The sequence below is a fragment of the Octodon degus genome, unplaced genomic scaffold (assembly GCF_000260255.1).
Source record: "Octodon degus isolate 3935 unplaced genomic scaffold, OctDeg1.0 scaffold00275, whole genome shotgun sequence".
NCBI lineage: Eukaryota > Metazoa > Chordata > Mammalia > Rodentia > Octodontidae > Octodon > Octodon degus.
Window position 1 is genome coordinate 26,484 of NW_004524851.1, and position 14,100 is coordinate 40,583.

At 46.1% G+C, this 14,100-nt stretch overlaps 1 protein-coding gene and 1 pseudogene across 1 annotated transcript in view; both read left to right on the forward strand.

The window, feature by feature from the left end:
- The first annotated feature begins 218 nt into the window (after positions 1 to 218).
- Vopp1 (VOPP1, WBP1/VOPP1 family member) overlaps positions 219 to 14,100 on the forward strand; it is a 110,336-nt gene continuing 96,454 nt past the window's right edge. Inside the window, exon 1 of the mRNA XM_023706918.1 lies at positions 219 to 476. Within this exon, the coding sequence (XP_023562686.1) occupies positions 420 to 476 (57 nt within the window). The 5' untranslated portion in view covers positions 219 to 419. The remainder of the gene's footprint in view (positions 477 to 14,100) is intronic.
- On the forward strand, positions 7,259 to 8,061 carry LOC101575949 (annotated as a pseudogene).

Here is a 14,100-nt window from a genome sequence, read left to right on the forward strand (position 1 = left end):
TACAGGAGAGCAGGGCCACCTGCAGCACCTTGGCCAAGTCCCACACCCGCGGAGAGGGCTCTTGGAGAGGTTCTCGCGTCCCCAGGGAAGACATCGTGCAGCTTTACTCTCGAGGTCGCCGCGCCCTGCCGCAGCACAGTGCACAGCGCTCAGGCCCGCGCTCGGCCCCGCCCCCAGGCCACGGGTACCGAGACAGCGCGCCGGCTGCTCAGGTCCCGGGTGCGCGCCCAGCCGGCCTCGGTTCTCCAGAGCGCGCCTGGCCGCCTAGGTCTCGGGAGCGCGCTGTTCGCGATCGGGAGCGCGACAGGCACGGGCAGAGCGCGGCGAGGGCTGCGTGGCGGTTCGGTTCGCGGCGCGGTTCCCTGTCGCCGCCCCACGCGCGGACGCGTCCCGCAGCGGCCTGGAGGCCGCGAATCGCCATGGGCCGTGGGCCGGGAAGTACGGCGGCGGCGCTGCTGCTCGGGCTGCTGGCGCAGGTAGGAACGGGCGCCAACAATGGGCGGAGGCCGGCCGGTCTCCCTAGACCCCTGAGCGCCTCTGCCGAGCCTCACTGAGGACTCGCGTTGTGGGCCTGGGGGGCGTCCGCGGCAGGAGGCCGGGGAGAGCTGGTCCCTCGGAGCGAGCCCCTTCGCCGCCCTCAGGACGACCTTTGTGCTCTGCCGCCGCCCTCCCGGGGCGGCCCTGGGTGCGGAAGAGAGGCCCCCGGTCCGGCCCCGTGGGGGCGAGGTCTGAGGAAAGGTCCCCCAGAGGAGCGCTGGAGGGCCACTCAGGGGTGCGCGGAGATCATCCTCCGCAGGAAGGAAAGCGGGCAGCTCCGCTGCGGGGCGCCCGGAACTTGGGAGGGGACGGTCTCTCGGGACTGGCCTTCTCCCGGCTGAGAAGTGCCACCTGTCTCCGGGCCAGTGTCTTCCTGCTGAAGTGGGTTCTTTAAAACGAGAGCAAGCAAAATACTGTGGAGAGCCTGACACAGGAACCCTTCAACTCCCTGGACTCATTATTTTGAAAGAAATTTATTAAAGTAATAAAATCGATATAAGTGGTAGTGGTTAACCTACTTCTCTTTGGTCTTGCCTGTTTTAGAGAGTTGTAAAACTCTCACGTAGTTGAGAGTACCGCTGGAAATGCCTTTTCATTTTTTTTCGGTGAGTTAAAAGGTCATTGCAAGAAAATCATGGAAAGCCTTGATTCTGTTGGCTTTCAGAATAGTTTCTCCTTGCCCCAGGCTTCACATCAGCAAAGATTACTGGTTTTTATTCACAATCTCCCTTTTGCTTGGTAATAATATATTTGTGGCAAGTCTCCCCATTCTTTCCAGTTCAGTTTTAAACCCTGACAAATGGAATCGCATCCCCTTTGGTGACTCACCAGAAGAACAGAGAAGTGCTCTGCTATTTACCAAAAACAAACGAGTGTGTGCTTGAACCCAGTTCTTTCTGTATTCTTGGTCAGTGCTTGGTGGAATTCTCTATGGTTGCATCGCCTCTGTTTGTGCAGCGGATTTCTCTCAGCCTGGAGCCCTTGGAGAACTGCTGTAGGGCCTGAAGGACTCCCTTCTCTCCAACAACTGTTTTCTTGCATATGAAGTTGACATCTTAGCAGGCACTTCAAATTTTGCCTGAAAGGTTGAAAGGACTTTAAAGGAGAGCTACTGTGCAGACCTGAATGACTAAGATGATGCTTTCTCCAAGTCAAGTGTCTGTGTGTTCAGTAATCTTTCTTTTCCGTACACTTGTACGTGATGATGTTCTTCAGTTCAGTACTTTCTTTGTGGTGGAGAGGTGTCCCTGGGAGGAGCTAAAGAGGCTTGTCTGTCATTCTTTGTATGGAATTCTGTATGTGAGACTTACGACAATTTACAGCTAAAATAGGTGGTTCTGGATGTATTTCAGGGGCATGCATTGTATGTGCTGAAGTCCTGAATCACAAGTAAGTATGCAGTTTCACTTGCGGAGTCTGTGTAGAGGCAGTGGAACTTCAAGTTAACTGCATGGAAACAGACAAGGGAGGCATTTAATAGCTGTAGCTTCCAACTGCCAGCTGCAACCTGGGACATTCGTCTTTGTTTCTTTGTTCCACTTGAGCTGCTTTCAGTGTATAAATTTGTTGTTCAGTTGATTGTGAGCCATCTGGAATTCAGGGAGACCTTGTGGCCAGGGGTTCATTACTGTCTCCCGTACCCGTGCCTACCCAGCCCTATCTGGGGTTGAGCATGGGTGGATTTTATGCAGGTGGGAGACCACTGGGTGGCAAGGAGGTCTGAGAACTGTTTGAGAAGAGCTTTCTTCCCATGTCTAGCCACTTTTTCATAGAAACCTCTTAGGTATTACACATAAAACTGCACCCTCATCTGTACTTAGTAAATATTCCTAGAGTGCTTCTTCAGGTCCAGGCTCACTATTCTTAGCAGTTTACAGATGTTAGCCCACAACTTTTAGTAGCAATTAACTTCAGTGGTTCATGTTATTCCAACGGGAGATGTTAGGTGACTTGTTCAGGTCCCTGCTATGAAGTGGGAAGGCCCTGGAGTCCAAACTGAGGCCCTCTATTTCCAGCCTGTGTCCTCAGCGTGCTGTTCTGTGTCCTCTTTGAAGGACAGGACTTGCAAGCAGTTTGCACACAGGATATTGCACTCTGCCTATTGCTTATCCCTGAGGCAGTGGTGGGCTTAGAGGTGTATGACCTGATACACAGGTAAGCCATCAAAAGCTCTAGAAACTCAGTTGCCTTTCCTCAGGGCAGAAGTATAACTTGGCACTCAAACCCTGACACTTTGGAGAGTGGAAGTGGACGCTGGATAACTGCCTGGCCAGCAGACATCAGCAGGACTGTCCTGGGAAGTCCAGGCTGTGCACTTACCCTGAAGCCCAACAGGGCTCTGAGCCAGGAGGCAGCTGGCAGCAGCATCCTTTCCCGGGGGCCTTCTGGGAGCTCATTACTAGAGTGATGCTTTTTCTCTTAACCCAGCATTTCCTATGAATTACACTGGCAGGTCATCTGCCCCATCCCAGGCACTGTGCCAACTGGCTGAGTCCCAGAGACTCAGGCCTTGAATGTGGCAGATTCTATAGCTTGCCCACAGACTGTGGTTCTCTTCAACAGGACAACCCCAGATGCCTTTTTGAGTGATAGAATTCTAAATCCTGTGTTTCTGTTCTGCCACTTGGCTGCAGGACCTCATTGAAATGGCCCTTTCAAGAAGAGGTAGGATGCTCAAGTGTCTCCCCAGTAGGCTGAGTGAAAAAATACCTGGTAGCCTTCACTCCACTGAGCCATGCAGTGCCTCAGAAGCAGTGGCAACAACAGTAAATCTCCATTTGCACTTGGGTTGAGCCTGGGGAGTACTTAGGCCTTAGCATCTGTGCACCTGGGAGCTTTGCCCTGGAGTGCTGTCTCTTTCTAAGGGTTAGGCTGTTGACACTTTTGAAGTCTACGATTTTAATTAGAAGGGCTTTATGCTTCCTAAAATGAGCCCAGAAGCATATAGTATTCTAATCTTTCTTTTCTGGTGCTACTAGGGATTAAACCCAGGGCCTTTGTACAGAGCTGCATCCTCAGACCTTTTCAATTTTTATATTTTTTAAAATTTTGAGGCAGGATCTTGCTGAATTGCTAAATTGCCCAGATTGGACTCAAACTTGTAATTGTCTTGCCTCGCTTTTCCAGTGTACTGGAATTATAGGCCTGCACTGCCAGGGCTGGTATATGGCATGCTATTTTAAAATTTCATTTATTTATTTATTTGTTTTTTTGTTTGTTTGGAGTGAGTGTGTGTTACCCAGGCTGATGTAAAACTCTTGGTTTCAAGCAATGTTTTGTCCCAGCCTCCTGAGTAGTCTGAACTACAGGCATGTACATTTTGTGTCTGTGGTGCTGTGGTCAAACCCAGGGTTTCATGTGTGCTAGGCAAGTGCTCTGCCACTGAGCTACACTTTAGCTCCTAGTGTATACTTAATATAACAAAAGTCACAGGAGTTGAACTGATTTTATTAAGGATACCAACCTCTCAGTATTTTTCTTTTCTTTTTAATAGTTTATTTATTTGGTACAGGGTCTTGCTACACAGCTCAGACTCGTAGTGATCCTCCTGTCTCAGCCTCTCCAGTGCTGGGATTACAGGTATGCACTACCACAGCCAGTTTCAATGGCTGTCTTGGTGTGGGGCCAGCGTGGCATGAGGTACCAGGGATTGAACCTGGGTCCTTGTACTTGCCAAGCTGGTGCTTTGACCACCAAGATCCTTCTTTGGAACCAAAACTGTCTGTGATTAGGTGAGGATGCTTTGTGCTTCAAAGCTATTTGGACAAAAGCAGCCCTTCCTGGACTGGAAAGAGTTGTCATCTGTGAGAGAGAAAGGGTTGGAAAGTGAACATTATCTTTTTGAAACTAGGAAAAAAAATAAGAGGATTACTGAGTACTTTTTCTGCAGTACTATGTATGTTAACATCTAAAAATCTTGAAATTAGAACCAAGTGGTGTTTAGGAGTGTTTTTTGTCTCTTGCCAAATGTTTTTCAGGTCCTGGAATTCCAATAAAATGTGGCATCCCATGGTTGCCAATTTTCTGAAATAAACCTTTTCATCCCTCCTACTCTTAGAGTTTTTAGAATCTCAGCAACATACAATTTGAATGAAAAGCAGTCTGGAGGTTTTATCTCAGGCGGCCCGGCCCGAGAAGAGTCTGGAAGCTGATGAGTGAGAAGTGGCTGTGATAAACAAGCCTGGAGCAGATGGGACTCTGCCTTGGGGAAGCCTGGGCACAGGGTTTAGGGAAGGCAAGTGTTACAGCCCAGAGCTGGGACTCTGCTTGGCCTTTGCTTTCATCTAGCTGTAGTGCAGGCTGCAGAGATCAACTGGAGGGAAACAGCTCCAGAAATATATAAAAGGGATACAATCAGGGCAGTAGCCACTTGGCTATCCCCAGGGTACAAGTTACTGTTCTAGAACTTACTTTATCATGTCTTCTTAATGAAGTCTCTGAAATCTAATCACCTTGGTGAGAACCGTTTTGACTACTACTTAAAATGCCATTCCACTTTCCTTCCAGTCCACCATACTCTGACCAATGAATTCCATTTCCTGCTATGCCTTGCCTTTAACATATGGCTGGGTATGGCTCAGTGTAGAGCTCTTGCCAAGCACATGCAAGGCCCTAGGTTCCATCTCCAGCACACACAAAGGAGATGGAGTTTACCTCCCACTATGTAAGCATTGAGGAGCAAAAATTTTTATTTTCCTTGACTAGAATGCCACCAGCCCCTAGAGCAGTGCCTGGCACAGAGTAGGGACTGAACAATTATGCGAGTGAAGGAGGACGTAGATGGATGTGAGTGACAGACAGCATATGACCTGGGGAAGAGTTGGGTAAGGTAGGGGAGGAGAGAGGTAGTAGAATGACCAGCTCTGGGCTCTGAAAGGGCACCTGTGCTGAGTGCAGCTCAATATCAGAAGTATTGTGGGTGCCCTTTCAGACTGATACAGTAAAGAATCACAGCTAAGTGAATTGTCAATTTGCACCCCAGGGCCAGGGAGATAGCTTAGTAGAATAAGCGCTTGCCTGGCAAATGCATAGTTCTGAGTTCAATCCCTGGTACTGCAAAAAAAAAAAAAAAAAAAGCACCCCAAGGCATAAAGAAGTAGTATTTGTGTCATACTGTAGCCTACTAAGCACACATTGCATTATGCACTATAATATTTGTGTCATACTGTGGCCTAGTAAGCACATTGTGCACTATGGCTAACAAGTAAGGTGTGTATCTGCTATAGTTTGAATCTGGAAAATCTCCCAGAGACCCACTAGTTTTGATACCTAGTACTCAGGTTTTTTCCTCAGGGAGACAATAGAACCTTTAAGAGCAGGGCCTGTACTAGGGAAGAAGTGAGGTGATTAGGGTATGGGCTCTGAGGGCTATTGGGGTGCTGGTCTCGCCCCTGTCTTTACTCATCACCCACCAAGAGTTGAACAAGCCTTCGCCACCAGTCCTTAGATACCATACCACAGACCCAGAGCAACAGGACAGATGACCTTGGGCTGGACTCTTTGAAACCAGAAGCCAAGGTTGTCCTGGTCCTAGCTCTGCCCTTGGGTGGCTCGAAATGTCATAATGTAGCCCCTCAGCCTTTGAACACAGTGCCCAGGTGCCCAGCACATGTGATCCTCTCCAGGCTCTCTCCTTCTGTCATCTCTTCCAGGATGTGGTTTTTAGGTGTTTGTTTTTTGGTGCAGGGTCTCACTATACAGCTTGAACTCATAGTGATCCTCCTGTTTTCAGCCTCCCCAGTGCTGGGATTGCAGGGGTGAGCCTCTGGTTTCTGGCTCAGTGTGCCTGGGGATGGGACTGGTGCAGCATGTGGTGCCAGGGATCGAACCTGGCCCTTGTACTTGCTGAAGCAGGCTCTTAGTCCACTGAGCTATCTCGCCAGCCCTTGGATTTGTTTGTTTTTTTATGTTTGGAAGGGTTCTTTTTTTTTTTTTTTACTAATATGTAACTCAAGTAACATCAATTTCACTCTTTTGAAGTGTACAATTCCATAACTTTTACCATATTTACAGGGTTGTACCATCTCCACTAACACTAGAATACATTCTCTCTTTTTTGCACAGGGTCTCACTATGCAGCTCAGACTTATAGTGATCTTCCTGATTTCTGCCTCCCCAGTGCTGGGATTACAAGCATGTGTCACCATGCCCAGACTCCGTTGTCAGCTCAGCGCTCCCGGGGGCAGGACTAGTGCAGCATATGGTGCCAAGGATCAAACCCTGGCCCCTGCGCTTACCTAAGCAAGTGTTTAGTCTGCTGAGCTATATCACTGGACCTTAGAATACTTTCATTATCCCCCAAGCAACCTCATGATTTTAACATACATTTCTTAATGACTACTTCTTAAAACTCTAAGTTAAAATCAGTAATTAGCACAATGTCTTTTATCAGAGAACCATATAAAAGTCTTATACTCTAGATAACACCATATTTCAGTGGTGAGATATTCAGGTTGATTTGAGAAGATACTTTGGATTTGGTTTTGAATCATCTCACTATCCTTATAGCTAAAGTCTGAAAACGTCACTGCGCTGAACAGCAAGCAAAGATCCCTTGCTGCCTAAAAACGGTCCTATAAAAAGGCCCTCAAAGTGAATCCACTTGAACCACAGTCAGAAATGTCTTCATTGCTCATACAGTGGGAAAAAGTTTGACTGGGACTTTATTTTGAGAAAACAAACCTCCTGTTACAAAAATAAGTTAAGCCTTCCTGGGGTCATGATGGGCAGCAAGATGGCGTCTACCAGCCAGGTCGTCCAGCCAGTTGAGCCACATACACCATTAGTAAGGTTCCCTGACAGAAGAGAAGTCCTACACCCAGTGTGTCAGAAGCTTTGAGATCTGCAGGGATCCCATCTCACTCTTCTGTAATTTCACAGCATTCTAAGGGGAGTAAATCACCGACTTACCAAGTAAATCACGGCTTGCCGGTGCATCCAGATCCACCAGACATTGCAGAAATAATAAAAACGCTAACTCCAGTGCAGAAGGAAACTGATATCCCAAGAGGAAGTGGAGTTCATCAGCGTGGCGGGCCAGAGTGATGCCTGTGGCTGCCGCTTGTCGTCAGACAGAAGGGTCATCTTTATGATGAAGGACTTCCAAAATGACAGGTGTATATCATATAACCTTAATAAATATTCTGCAAAAAGAAATAGAGAAAATTTAGATGGATATGTGGGTATTCTAATTTATGCATCTTGGTCAGCTTCTCCACCTAATAATTTATATACCTAATCCTTATTAAAGTATACATCTGGAAAGAAAGAATAAGTTCATTTTATCCCAACTGCTCCTTTTTAGAGACCTGAGTCTGCTCTGGGGAAGTGTGTTTAGTGACACATGATGTGCTGGACTCTGCGTGCCTTTGGTGACAGCTGCCTGCTTCTTTGTCCCCTGTGTTGGTTGCATGGCGATACTACCTGTGCGTGTAGTGTGCCAGTTGCCTTCTGTGTCGTGGCAGACGTTCCGGTGACCCTGACCAGATGCTCACCAAGGAGCTGCCTGTGTTCAGGCACTGCTGAGCTGTTTTTAGGCAGCAGTTTGCTTCTCTGTACTCGCTGTGCTGGGGCCCTCGGCCCCAGTTTTCCCACTGGCATTTTTGTGGGTAGTAGCAAAGTCTCTGCTGCGAGTGTGGCCTGCCTAGCACTGCCCCAACCCCAGTTTGGACCTTGTCGTTGTGCAGTTAAGGTGATATTAGTGTGTCACCGCACCTTCTGGCCCTGTCTGTGTAGCCAAGAGAATTGCACCAGGCTTGCAGAATCACAGTTTACTGGGTGCTGCTCCTCACAGCCATTTAATATTCTTTCAAACCTGAATAGTTAGATTATGTTTCAAAATGCTTGTCCTTGTAAGCCTATCAAAATCCATCTGCATACTATTTTTTAAAAAATCCAATATCTTGCTTTTGTTCTGCAGACATATTTGATGATTCTACCATTACTACTTTTATCTAACTGATTAATAAACATGTGAGGCAGAGCAGTTAAATGTAGAGATACCCTGCTGAAGAATTTGAGAATTTGACTTAGAGAACAGCAGTATTCTTAATTGTAGGAAGTCAGATTCAATGATAGATGTAGGTTTTGAAGGGCTTGATTATGTGCACTTGGTGAGAAGAGATCCAACAAGTGAGACGCTAGAATTTAGCTGCTACCTAAAAGGGAGTCATTTGTATCAGAAACTGAAGAGGACCTTTGTACTTGATGATCATGAAATGGTGACTTCACCTGTTATAGGCTCAGTGAGAACAAGTGGTGCCATGAGTTCACGGGCACACACAAATACACATACACACATGCACACATACATGTGTACACATGCACAAGGGACACACACATGCACACACATACACAGGTTCAAGAAGCACAGCTGTGAACTACAAAGCTTCTTTTTCTTTTGTTTTTGAGACAGGGTCTTTTGTCTCACTGTGTAGCCCAGGTTGACCTAGAACTTGTCATGGTCCACTTGCCTCTGCCTCCTGAGTGCTGGGATATAGGTGTGCACCACCACACCTGGCAACTTCAAAGCTTCTGATGAGAAAACAGCATCCTCAGACCAAAACAGATATCATCTTGTAAATGAGGTGTGGCATTGGTCAATTGCCTGCATGAAGCACAGGGGTTTCTGGGTGATAGCTAAGATTCGTACCTGGATGGTGACTTGGCCCTTTGCAGTAGAATCTCAGCAGTCTGTGTATGAGTTGGGAGTCTTAGTAAATTATACTTTCTCTGATTCAGCTGATTTCACCTGTAAGGGAAATGATCCACTACTGAGGAAAGCTCTTTGGAAATTCCCCAACTTGGAATTTAACTGTTGCCACAGGTTGCATTACAAGATTATGAGTGCTGCCAGTCATTCCCAAGTAAAGTTCCTGTGCCAGGTTTCATGACAGGATAGCCAATCTACAAAATGAAGATTCTAGGGCAGGCCAAATAGCTCAGCAGAACAAAGTACCTACAAGCAGGCACAGGGCCAGGGATTCCCGGGGCACGCTGAGATGGCAGTTGAGACTGGGCATGGTGATGCACCTGTAATCCCAGCTCTTGGGAGGCTGTAAACAGGCAGATCACTATGAGTCCTATCTAGTAGTGAGACCCTGAACGCCCTGTAGACCCTTCCCTAAAGCACAAAATAAATAAATACGAAATGAAGATTCTAGTCACCTTTTGTTTAAATCTTGTGCTTCTTTGTGTTTCTAGTATGTCAGTCATTTGATTAAAGACTCTTGGAATGAGTGTCCTAACAGGAGAAGGAATGTTATGAGCATGACCATACCTGGCTATTCATTTCACCCCTGGGCAGAGGGATAAAAGGATACAGATCAACCCTTTCTCTCCTAGCTTCCTTCTGGGCTTTAGTCAGCAGCTATCCAGGTAGCAGGTTGGTTTTAGTCAACTGAGAATGAGTGGCACCCCCTTAGCTCTTTAGCAGGCCTCGATCTCTGTCTTCTGTGATGTGTTTCAGTATAATCAAAAGAGTCAGAGTGGAGTGTTACAGAGAGAACAAGGATGAATCCTAAACTGGTATGGAGCATGGAGAGCAAACGTGAGCACACGCATGTGTGTGTGAGGTGCAATTAGGTTTGTGCAAGTTTCTAGCCTCTGTTTTTTTCTTCCTCCAGATGGATAGAAAAGCCAGGTTTGGGCTCCTAAAACTAGAAGCATCTTCTTAAAACCACACCATCCACTAGATCAAATTGCTCTATAATCTCAGCTCTTCACTGTTGGCCTCCAGATAATTCCAAACACCTCCACAGGCTTTAGATTCTTTTCTGCAATCTTTCCTTCTTCCCTCTGTCCATCTCTTTCCTCTGGAATTTCTTTCTCTTGCTCAGAGTTGTCAGAACAATTTTGTACATTCTCAAGGAATTTTTAAGAATAGCACATACATAAACCTTCCTGTAGCTTTAAGTTGAATTTACAATCCTTTATTACTATTGAACATAGTTGGTTGGCATGGATTTCTCATTATTACAAAGAAAGGGTTTAAAATTAAACTGTAACATTCCTCTTTTCCAAGAACCTGATTTTGTGCTACAAACATACTTGATGATCCTACTATTATTAGTTTTATTCAACTTATTAATACTTATGTGGGGCAGAACAGTTAAATACAGCGGCATCCTTCTGAAGTGTTTGAGTTTTTGACTGGGAGAATAGTGTCTTCTTAATTCCAGTGGAATCTAAATATTGTTAGCAATTTGGTCTGATTACCATTTCTTTGAAGATATATAATCATCCGTAACAGTTGGCTTTTCTCTTTGAACTACCACTTTTCCTACAGAATTTTTTGTAATTAAATATATATTTGTGCTTGAAAGTATGTTTTTTTGTTGTTGTTGTTTGTTTTTTTTCGGTACCAGGAGTTGAACTCAGGACCTTGTGCTTGCCAGGCAAGCAATTATTCTACTGAGCTATCTCCCCAACCCTGAAAGTATGTTTTTGGTCTGTTAGTTTTGTAACAATATCTGAATTCAATTTTGAAACATTTCTTCAGATACAACACTAAGAATTTAAAAATGACTAATAGATTGTTATAGTTATATGTTTACTTGAAAATGTAAGTGATTTCAAGTTGTGTATTATTAAACAGAAATTTTTTTGGTGATATCTAAGTGAGATAGATCAGGATTTTTTACTTAGGAATATTTCACTAATGGAAATAAGATTTCATATTGAACTTATAAGAAATGTACTCCAACCACAAGGTAATATATGATTGGGGTATCTTTTACCTTAATGAAAAGCAAAGAATTTGAAACTACCTTGCGATACCAGCTGTTTTTCTCCTTGACTGAAAACTTAGGTTGGGATTCTCTTGTGTCTTCATCTGAACTAGACTTCCACCTTGGCCTGTTTCTGTCCTCAGTGAGCTCAGTTTTAGCAAGAGTCCTGCTAAGTCTTCCTCCCACCTTTGGTATCTGGTCCTATTGGTCCAGCCCTTGATGTCGCTACTTAGTAATTTTCCAACCTTGGATCTTCATTTTCTTCTTGTCTGTACATCCTAAGGATCTTAGGGCCGTCCAAGTAGCTCAGTGGATTAAAACACCTGCAAGAAGGTGCAGGGGCCAGGGGTTCCATCCCCGGGCCTGCCGTGCTTGCCTCACCCCTGGGACACGTTGAGACAGCGTTTGAGTCTGGGTGTAGTGGCACGTGACTGTAATCCCAGCACTTGAGAGGCTGTAAACAGGAGAATCACTAAGAGTCTGATCTAGTAATGAGACCCTGAACACCCTGTAGACCCTTCCCTAAAATACAGAATAAAGAAATAAATAAAAACATACATCCTAAAGGTCTTGATTTCTTTGGAGTTCGACTCGTTCTTTCTCCTCCGTGAGACTTGACATCTTTTGCAAGTCATTAAAGTCTTCCTTCATTTTGACAAATGTCAGAATCATTTATTCGTTAACAGTGTCAACACCACTATTTCCAGTGGCTCTAGTTCGGCACCTTAGGCTGTTTTTAGTTCTGGACCAGTGCATGTAGGGAAGATGAGGAATGGGTGGAGGCATGCCTTTCCTTGTGAGGAGGAGAATGGTGAGTGGGAAGGGAACAGCCACGCTGCCACTTGACCCATAGGAAGGAGGGGCCTGTGTTCTCAGGTGGGGCAGTCTAAGAAAGAGAGCACATGTGAGTTGAAAATCTGGAGAGTGACTCCTCTTCAAGTGTAGAGAGGAACACCCCCAGAAAATTTTGGTTCCCCTGGCGAGTTCTCTTCCATCTCAACCCCAGAGGCACAGTACAAAGACCTGGGAATCGTTTTTTTTTTTTTTTTTTTTTTCTTTTTTCTTTTTTTGTGGTACCAGGAGTTCAAGCCAGGACCTTCACATAGAGCTACATTCAAAGCCCCTACCCCTAACCCCTTTTAAAGACAGGGTCTTTCTAAGTAGCTAAATTGTCCAGACTGGGGTCAAACTTGTGATCCACCTACCTTGGTCCTCAGAATGCTGGCTTTAGAGATGTGAATTACCAAACTTGTTTTCAGAAATTTTGGCACTCACCTGAACCATGGCCCAGAGCATTTGCTTCTAATTCTGTGGGTGTGGGTGACCTCAGGCATCTTTGGTTCTTAACTGATGGACATTACTTCAGATAACACAGGTAGCAGTTGACAGTGTTCACCTACCCTGCTTGACTAAATGGCACACTGTAGAAACACACTTCACTCATATCTCTACTTCCTTCTGCCCTTGCCATTTCACTCTGTTGCATTGGAGGATCCTGGGGGATGATGCCCAGGAACTCAATTGACCAGGTTTTTCCCTCAGGTATGAGCTAGATCTCCAGTCCTCCCATACCCTTATCTCAGGCACTGTCTTACTTACTCTGCTCTCATTGCTGGGACAAATGCCTGACACCCAAATTGAAGGAAGGTAAGGTTTATTTAGCTCACAGTCACTGGAGGTTTCACTCCATACTCAGCTGGGTCCAATGCACAGCAGCACAGAGCAGAAAGCAACCTTTCATGGTGGCAGCAAAGAGCAAGAGCCAAAGGGAGGAACAGCAGCAGCTCAAGCAGCTGGCTTCTAACTTTTCTCTCCTCCTTACATTGAAATGCAGATTACTTGCCCCAGGGTAGGTGCAGCATCCACACCCACAGTAATCACAAACTCCAGAAGCTCAAGACTGCCTGAGGCTTTTTGGGGGACACCTAGACACAAACTGTAACAGGCACTTTTACCTTTTTTTTTTCCTGCTGTTACTGCTGAGCTTCTTGGACTTCAAGCTCCCAGTGGACCTTCCTGCCCCAGAGATCTTGGCATTCAGAAGAGGGATGGGGTCTGGAGGTGGAGGGAGAGGGAGAGGTCAGCTTCAGGAGAGAGGAGAGGCTCAAGGAAGGAACCAAGGTGAGTGAGAAGGAAGTCACAGGTTGACTGGTGGCCTGCTGGGAAGAGGCTGGGGCAGCACTGTGGGAAGTCCCAGCCTTTGCATTAGAGGAAGTCATGGAAGGGAGCTTGGGAGGACCAAGTCCTAGGGAAAGATGAGGCAACGGGAAGCTGTCTGAGCTTCTCAGAGCATCCGTGCTGAAGCTTAGAGCCTGCATTTCTGGTCGTGCTCAGGGTGCTCCCAGTGTGCTGGCCTCCTAGTACAGCAAGGGAGCTCCTGGAGGCACGAGTTGAGGTGGTGTCGTGGCGGTATATCAGAGCTAGTGATTTCTAGAGAGATACTGTTAGGGTGGCTGACAGGGCCATTGCCAAGGCCTGTGAAATTAGGAGGAGCTGATGGATTGGGAAATGAGTAGAACATACTGATAAAATCTGAGGGTGAGGTGAGGTACGGAGCAGAGCCCATGGTTGCAAGCTCTTGGTAGAAGGCTGAAAGCGAAGATGTTCAATGAGAAGAGAACTGTCTGTGAAGGCTGTATTGCTTTCTCGTTGTTGCTGTAATGAAGTACCACAAACTAGTGACTTAGTCAATATACATTTTGGAAATTTTAGCTGTGTTAGTGATAAATGCCATAACCTCGTAACTTTGGGAGGCTGAGGAAGGAGGATGGTGAATTTGAGCCCCACCTAGCAATAAGTTAGAAAGACATTACAAAAAAAAAAAGGTTAAAGTTTA